General features: G+C 39.1%; 1 protein-coding gene across 1 annotated transcript in view; it reads left to right on the top strand.

The window, feature by feature from the left end:
• The window catches only part of TUBE1 (tubulin epsilon 1), a 14,861-nt gene that overhangs the window by 584 nt on the left and 5,633 nt on the right, over positions 1 to 8,644 (top strand). The window contains exons 2-7 of the mRNA XM_009645179.2: positions 2,169 to 2,221; positions 4,280 to 4,337; positions 4,920 to 5,035; positions 6,060 to 6,181; positions 7,507 to 7,694; positions 8,501 to 8,644. The exon at positions 8,501 to 8,644 is cut by the window's right edge and continues 29 nt beyond it. Coding sequence (XP_009643474.1) covers positions 2,169 to 2,221; positions 4,280 to 4,337; positions 4,920 to 5,035; positions 6,060 to 6,181; positions 7,507 to 7,694; positions 8,501 to 8,644 — 681 coding nt within the window. The remainder of the gene's footprint in view (positions 1 to 2,168; positions 2,222 to 4,279; positions 4,338 to 4,919; positions 5,036 to 6,059; positions 6,182 to 7,506; positions 7,695 to 8,500) is intronic.

The following is an 8,644-nucleotide window of genomic DNA, read 5'->3' as shown; positions in this document are numbered from 1 at the left end:
TGGTAACGCGTCTGTTTCCCCCGTGGCGTCCGGCCGTTGCGGGCCGGAGGGGAGCGTCGCGGCGCTTGGTTCCGCGCTCGCCGTGGGGGGGGCCGCGGCGGCCCTGGCTTCGTTCCGCGTTCTTTCCGGGTGACCCCGAGCGCTCTGAGTGTTTTGATTCCATTCAGGGCCACTTCGTTCCAACCAAAAGCATCCCCCGGGTTTTATGCCGTTTAAACTAAGCGTCTCTAATTCAGATCGGCTTTCTCAAGCCCTTCCACCCTGGAAAGCCCGGGATGTCTCCCTGCGGGCTGGTGTTACCAGGTTTGAGGCAGTTAGTGAGAAGAGAGGGTTGAGCAATGCACGTTCTTTGCCGCTGGCAGTAAAGCGAAAAAGCAGCCCACGAGAGCCCACCTTTCTTTTCCACGCTAGCACGTGCCGTGCAGTGCCTTGCTGTGCAGTTGTGCTGACCGAAATAGCAGCGAAAAGAGGGCATAGGATTGTGCTGAGTACCCTGAAGGAAAATGCACTCTTCTTGCCATGACTATGAAGGTCCTGGTAAGCACCGTATGTTAACAGATAATGACGAGCAGTCCTCAATGCCTTCTGCTGAAGTAGCGGTAAAAAGGCAATGGATGAGTCTTGGTGGATGACAAGCTGACCATGAGCCAGCAGTGTGCCCTTGTTGCCAAGAAGGCCAATGGCATCCTGGGGTGCATTAAGAGGAGTGTGGCCAGCAGGTCGAGGGAGGTTTTCCTCCCCCTCTACTCTGCCCCGGTGAGACCCCACCTGGAATACTGTGTCTAGCTCTGGGCTCCCCAGTTCAAGAAAGATGAGGAACTCCTAGAAAGAGTCCAGAGGAGAGCAACTAGGATGATAAAGGGACTGGAGCATCTCCCCTACAAGGAAAGGCTGGAGAGAGTTGGGCTTGTTCAGTCTGAGGAAGAGAAGACTGAGAGGGGACCTCATCAAGACATACAAATATCTTAAGGGCGGAAGTCATGAGGACGGAGACAGACTCTTTGCAGTGGTGTCCAGTGACAGGACAAGGGGCAACGGGTACAAACTGAGACACAAGAGGTTTCAGTTGAATATGAGGAAAAACTTCTTTACTTTGAGGGTGACGGAGCACTGGAACAGGCTGCCCAGGGAGGTTGTGGAGTCTCCTTCTCTGGAGATATTCAAAGCCCACCTGGATGAAGTCCTGTGTAACATGCTCTAGGAGAAGCAGCTTTAGCAAGGGGGTTGGACTAGATGATCTCCCAAGGTCCCTTCCAACCCTTGCCATTCTGTGATATGCATATGGAGAATCTCTTGGTTCTAGTGTTGTAGGGAACAGTGACTTTCAAGTCCTGCTTCATCAGGTCTTTAGGAGTATGGTAATTAGTCTGTAAAATAATAATGTTAAAGTATTTTAAATTGACAGGTCTCTCTAGCTTTATGGTGAGGTAAGTAATTTTCATGCCACCCCTTGGCTGGGTGTTTAGGAATCACTGACAGTGTGGTGTGCTTTCCACAGAACTTCATGGACATTAGTATCGTGGGCACGGATACAACTGAGTGTTGTATCCATGATAAACTGAGTCAGCTAAACAGCGGCTATTCAATTTAATAATTGCATTGGGATCTTCAGTAAAATCCTAAATCTTTAGAAATGAAGGGACAGGAGTTGTTTAATCTTGTGCTGAAAAATTATGGTGACAGTCTTTTTTTGCAGGGCCAGCTGTGACAGGACAAGGGGTAATGGTTTTAAACTAAAACAGGGTAGATTTAGACTAAGATATAAGGAAGAAATCCAATTCTTTACAATGAGGGTGGTGAAACACTGGAACGGGTTGCCCAGAGAGGTGGTGGAGGCCCCATCCCTGGAGACTTTCAAGGTCAGGTTGGACAGGACTCTGAGTAACCTGGTGGAGTTAAAGGTGTCCCTCCAACCCAAAGCATTCTGTGATTAATTTACCAGTCACATCCTCCTGTCAGTTTTTAATATCAAGCTGATGCTTCAATGAAATGTTCTTTTTAGTGCTGACTGGAGCTAGTTGGATTCAACATAAACATTCACTCTCTTTTGAGTGGGGAGGTTTGACAGGTGACCCTCAGAGGTCCCTTCCAACTTATATTATTCTGTGAAAAAGCACCGAGAATTTCTGACATTACACATCATCTTATGTTGTGTTATTTCCTTTTAGAAAGGAATTTATGATGAAGCATTAAGCAGTTTCTTTAGGAATGTAGATACAAGGTAAGTCTTATCAAGCAGCTCATGAGTTTAACACAGTAGATAACAGTGCTACTGTCTCTTCTTAACCAAAGTTACAGCTTTTTTTGTTTCAGGTCATATTTAGTTTGTGCTAGAAAAAGATCTTGCTTTTTTGTATTCTCCTCAAAACACTATCTTTACCTTTCCATTTTAACTATACTTACTTCAGTAGTTAAAGATGTTGAAAGTGTTTGGGCTTGTTTTCCTCTCTTTCTGTCCCCAAAACTGAACAGTCAGGATCTGATAGCTTTTTCTGTTGCGAATCGTGATCAGGCTACAAGCCCTCTGAATACCAACTTAGCAGCATTCATTGAAGATTTGTAAGAGGAGTTGCATACAAGGTAGTCAGAAAAGGTTGTGTAAGCTTTTAAATCCCTTTTATCTGACTAGTTTGTTATACAAAGAGTGGTTGCTATGATTTTTTTTTAAGTTACCCAATTCATATCTTAAGAGCATTCAGTCATGTCTTATTTATCCAGTTATAAAAATCTTCACAGTTTGCAGGAATAAAACAGTTGTGCACTTGGATATTGCTGTTGCATTTTAATTAATTAAAAAGCATTTGACCAGCCTCTGTTTCCTTCCATCATATGGTAAGGCTGCAGTATAACATGCAATTTTAACTAAAATCTCATTGAAATGCTAATTACTTGTCTCAAATTTTACCTCTTTGAAAGAACATGCAAGTGCATTGCCATTCCTTGTGGACATTTCCTAGAATATTTTTTTTAACCGAGAAAAATTGTTTGTAAGCAACGTCTATGTTTCTGTTAGTCTTTTGTTGTTGTGGGGTTTGTTTTAGTTTTATCAGAAATATCTAATTCATCTCCCAGGTCATTGCAGACATAAAACCCTATGTCATTGTCATGGTTTAACCCTAGTCAGGAACCAAGCACCGCAAAACCACTTGCTCACTCTCTGCCCAACCCTGGTGGGATGGGAGAGAGAATTAGGGGGGGAAGAAAAAGTAAAACCCTTGGGTTGAGATAAAGACAGTTTAATGGGACAGAACAGGAAGGGGAAATTATAATATAATTATAAGAATATACAAAACAAGTGATGCATAATGCAATTGCTCATCACCCACTGACCAACACCCAGCCAGTCTTCGAGCAGTGATCGCTACCCCCAGCCAACTTCCCCCAGTTTCTATACGGAGCATGATGTCATATGGTCTGGAATAGCCCTTTGGCCAGTTTGGGGCAGCTGCCCTGGCTGTGCCCCCTCCCAGCTTCTTGTGCACCTGGCAGAACATGGGAAGCTGAAAAGTCCTTGACTTAGTCTAAACACTACTTAGCAACAGCTAAAACGTCAGTGTGGTATCGTAAAAGTGACAAACTTGAGTCTTCTATACTATGCCATACCACTTTTCAAAATAATTAATTCAGGGGGGTTGTCCTGTCAGAAACAGCTATGAACAACACTCTGGCAGAACCAGACAGACTTTTTTCTGTTATGGTGATTATTAAACTGTGAAATACTGGAAATGTGCTTATGTGTATGTATGGTTTTATATGCAGAAATGCATGCCCTAAGCCTAGGGGATTTTAGGGAATGTGAGGACTTTTTTCAGCAATTCAGTCAAAGTAATTGAAAGTATGGGCTGGCATGAAAGACCACAGAGGCAATAGTAAGAGAAAGAAGTGTTGATTTGGATTTGGGTTTTTTTCCTAGTGGTACTATTTGGTGCACTGTGTTCCATTATGTTCGTGCTCAATAAAAGATAATCCTTTCAAGTTTTGGCAGTGCTTATAGAATTACCATAGAGCAGAGGCTGTAACTGACAGCAAACTTTCAATGCTTATCTTTTCAGCTTCCTGAAGTACTGTTTAGGATACTGCTGATTGATATAGTGTCCTGGAATTGCATTATTTTAGGGAATTATGAGGTCTTTCTTAGCAGCATGTTCAGGGTGTTTCTGTTTGTTTACATTGTTAACAGTCCTCTGAACACAAAGGATTAAGGAGGGAATTTTATTCTAATATATATTGCCTTATTTTCTATTATGATTCTGAGCATGGATTTTTTTTCTTTTTTCAGAAGTGGTGGTGATGGTCCTGATATTTACAAAGGAAAAATCTGCTCTCTAAAAGCACGAGTAAGGCAATCTATAAAGGTCATTCTTTTACATTGCATGTTTATGTCCAACTGTAGAAATTTTCAGAAGGTCCTTATAATTGCATATGTTCTGAAATACTACTTTGAGTAGTAAAATTTCTAATAGTAACTTTTATGGTTCAGTGGAGTAATGCAGTTTGCCGCCAGTCTTGTTGAGTAATTTAAATTATCATTTTAATAAAATAATTGCAGATATTACTAACCAAGTTTTTACTTGATTTTTCTAAGGACTGGATTTCTTTGAGCCACTTGAAGTGATTAAGAAGCAAGACAACTTGAAACCTAAAAATGCTTTAATTTCTTTACTTCTAAGTATTGGGGCCAAATATTATAAAATTTTAACAAGATTTCATTATCTGAAATGCTGTCCTATTGAACGACTTCTAGCAAATCAGCTGAGGTGAATCTAGTTGGTCTCCTAGTTAACAGCTTTAAACAAAAAAATCTCTGGAGCACAGTAGAAGCAACATACCTTTTATATTGTAAATAATTTTATATTTGTTTGTGTGATTATTTCAAAGAGTGGTTTGCTTACTGACTGAATTTTAATTCTTTCTGAAAGGCACTGTTGATTGACATGGAGGAGGGTGTGGTAAATGAAATTCTGCAAGGACCATTGAGGGACGTGTTTGATAGCAAGCAGCTTATCACAGATGTTTCTGGTTCAGGAAACAACTGGTGAGAGCCTCTTCAGAAAGCATTTCTTGGCAGCTAATTAGATGGTATTTGAAAAGGGAAATGATAACGGTAGCTTTCTGGTTCATTCTACTGCACCTGGGGAGCTGCAGCATATTACCAGTAAACTTTGGAGTCACTGTTGCCTGGGGGAGGGCTTTGAAAAGCCTTTTACAGAAGGATAATTCTGCTGATATATCATTTTGTCTATTTTTTCTTCCTCTTTTTTGATTTTCTTTTTCAAAAAAACACGCTTTTTATTTTTGTTTCTTTGGTATTCAGCTGTTTCCATTGCTCAGTCAAAGCCATAATCTAGTTCGAGACTGTGCAACTAGTGTGGAAATAAGATATATGAACAAATGCACTTCTGATTTCTAAGCACCACAGACTCTGGCTTTGTGCATATAAACTACATTACCCAAAAGAGAAATTCAGAAAAAGATTTATTAACATAATGAATTCCAAATTTTCACCGAGACCTTAATGCGTCTCTAATAATATTCAGTACACTACAGACTGGAAGGCAAATCCTCAGCAAATGTACAGAAAGAGAGTGCAATACAGGGAATAAAGCATCCTGTGACTTTACTGTCTAGCAGGCAAGTGTGTTGAAAATGAGCTGTTTGGGTTTTTTTTATTACTGGTAGCAACTGACTTGAATAGTACTCAAATGAAGATCAGTACACATATTATATAAGGGTACCTTTATTGTTAAGGGGTGTGTAACTTTCTTTTCCTAACTACAATTTGATCATCCGATGTGGGAATTTATTTCTTTATTGGTACAAAATAATAGCACACATTCCAAAGCTGTGAGCTTAGTGCTGCTTGCATCCTCAAAATTAAAACCATATCCTGACTCCCATATTCGCATGATGTAGTCACAGCTTAGCAATTCTCACAAATTAGAGGTTGCACCCAGCTCTGGACTCTGAACTCTAAAATGCCAAATAGGAGGAGTTAAAATAAACAACTGAAAGATTGATTGTTGGATTTTTTTTTTTTAAAGTACCTTTCATGTCTTCAGGGCTGTAGGTCATAAGCTATATGGCTATCAGTACCGGGAAAACATTGTGGAAAAGCTGAGGAAAACTGCCGAACATTGTGACTGTCTACAGTGTTTTTTTATAATTCATTCTATGGGAGGTGGTAAGTAATATTTTTATGGTTAGTATGATTGCACCAGCTGCAGATGAAAAAGAAAAACCTGGATCTTGAAAAGAAGATCAGTGTAATAATCTACATCATTAAGAACATAGAATAAAAAATTTAACACAGTCCAGCTAAGTGGACCTGTAATTATTTATTATTTATTTTGTTAGAGCACTGAGGATCCCTAATCGTGATTAAGGTAAGTGCTACCCAGAACAAAAATACAGCTAAAATTCTAAATACGAGGCAGTGGGTGGATCAAGACAGGTACCAAATACAAGGAATCACTGAGGTACTGCTGCTCAGAAGAAGGGACGGTGGCCTCAGAACACTGACATCATTGTTGTAATCAGGTTATTTTTGATTGTGGGAAAGAATTTTTTGAAAGGCTTTGAAGGAGACTTCTAATGTTGTTTAACTTTAGAAAACCTTTTTCTGTTTTCCTTCCACATAATTCTCTTGAATCTGGTGTAGCTACTTTGTTAATAAATCAGAAGGGATAATCCCTTGCAGTAACAATTTTGTCATTACTGTATTGCCACTAAGCCTTCCTCCCCCAGAAACGTGGGGGGAGCGTGTATTATAACTGGTTATGATGTGGAAAAAGACACAGAAAATGGCTCTAAATATGAAGCAAGAGTTTTGTCAAGGGCCTTTTTTTCTGGCCATTTGCTCAGTTTGAGAGACTCTGCAGATATTGTTTCCATTATAGCAGAAAATTGCTGTCTTGTTCATAGATGAAATTGTCTGCTGCTGAGAACGTTAGCTGTCCAAAACAGGAAAAACACAGTTCAATTCTCCAATTTGAATTCAGTGCTGTGTGCTTAGTGCTAATGAAGAAACAACATATGCATGCTGGGGGAAAGGGGTCATTCTGTTTTGACCAGAGATTGAGAAAAATGCATAAAACCCCAAAAAGGAAAGTAAGTAATTGTTTGGGGCAGTTCAATGTTTTTAAACAAATGTTTTATTTCAAAATTCAAATTAAAGATTTTAAAATAAGAAATGAAAATACTAGGTCAGAAAAATTTTGTTTAAGTAATAGGGCTTATCAGTTTGCAGAAATTTTTGAGATTGTATACTTCATTCCGTCCGCTATCCTATGGGAAATACTTTTATCACTTAATTATTTTCCTGTCTGGGAAACACCTTTCTGCCTTAATTTACATCTGAGTAGCCTCCACTGTCAGCCAAATGCTTCAGAAAATGTTCATTAATATATATAATTAAAAAGTTGTATGCTTCCAACCTATGAGACTTAAGGCTTGTGACAACATGGGGAACCTTTTGTCTTTTCTCATTCTGTCTTCATTCATAATTAGGGACAGGATCTGGTCTTGGAACTTTCGTACTAAATTTGCTTGAGGATGAATTCCCAGAAGTGTATAGATTTGTTACTTCAGTTTATCCCTCTGGTGAAGATGATGTTATTACTTCTCCATATAACAGTGTTCTGGCTATGAAGGAGCTTAATGAGCATGCAGACTGTGTGCTACCAATAGAGAATGAAGTAAGAAATAATATTCTATTTCTGTCAACTTCTTTTTTATTAGACTGCACATAGGCAGTGTTTCTCCCTTCTGCGTATTCATTTCAGTGCCAAGTCTGAAAAAGCATAATTTCATTTTTTTTGAAATAATAACTGAATTCCTAAGTCACTTGCAGGCTTTTGAAATTAATATGGGTATCACTAAAAAGTTGCTCTGCACCTTCAAAGTAGTCTAGAGTGAATTTTTTCATGTCTGTTTCAAGGTAAACAGTGAAAAGCTTCTATTTACTGAGGCTGTGAATCTTACGTTCTTTTAGCAATCAATTTGTATGTGGTATTAATAGAGTCCTGCGAGGGTAATGACTACTCCAAAATACTTAGTGATGTGGGCATCATAGGCACACCTGACCACACAAACCAGTAGACTCATTTGAATCTTAACTTTGACTCTCTTGCTGTTTGCTTATGAAAAAAGCAAGAGAAAGTGAAATATATTTAGCAAATATATTTTTGCTTTCACAGGAATTATGAGAATTTAAAATGTAATTTTAGAAGATGAGGATTTTGAATAGATTAATAAAATTAAAACTTCTGAGTCAAGCTGGGTACATGTTTGTGACATGTAAGGAACAGACTTTTAGAAACACTTCAGACAGTTTGAATTGGTCAAAAGTTGGACTTGCATGTATCAAAGGTATAATCTTTGAACTAACAGTACCATGTCTTAGCTTTTTCTTTAAGATTAATTGAAATGAAAAATTGTGGTACTGAATTTGCAAGCTCTATACTCAAGACTTCCTGTATGCTTTTTTTTTCCTCTCTCAAAGTCCCTGTTTGATATAGTTAATAAAATTCATCAGATGATCAATTCGGGGAAGCTAGGCTCAACTGTGAAGCAAACCAGTTTGGTAACGTCAAGTGCAGGCCGTGCAAAAACTGTCCAAGAGAAGCCATTTGACGCAATGAATAAT

Source organism: Egretta garzetta, unplaced genomic scaffold (genome assembly GCF_000687185.1).
Source record: "Egretta garzetta isolate BGI_Z169 unplaced genomic scaffold, ASM68718v1 scaffold18, whole genome shotgun sequence".
In the NCBI taxonomy this organism is placed as follows: domain Eukaryota; kingdom Metazoa; phylum Chordata; class Aves; order Pelecaniformes; family Ardeidae; genus Egretta; species Egretta garzetta.
The sequence above is the reverse complement of the archived record's forward strand: the minus strand, read 5'-3'. Positions and strand labels throughout refer to the sequence as shown.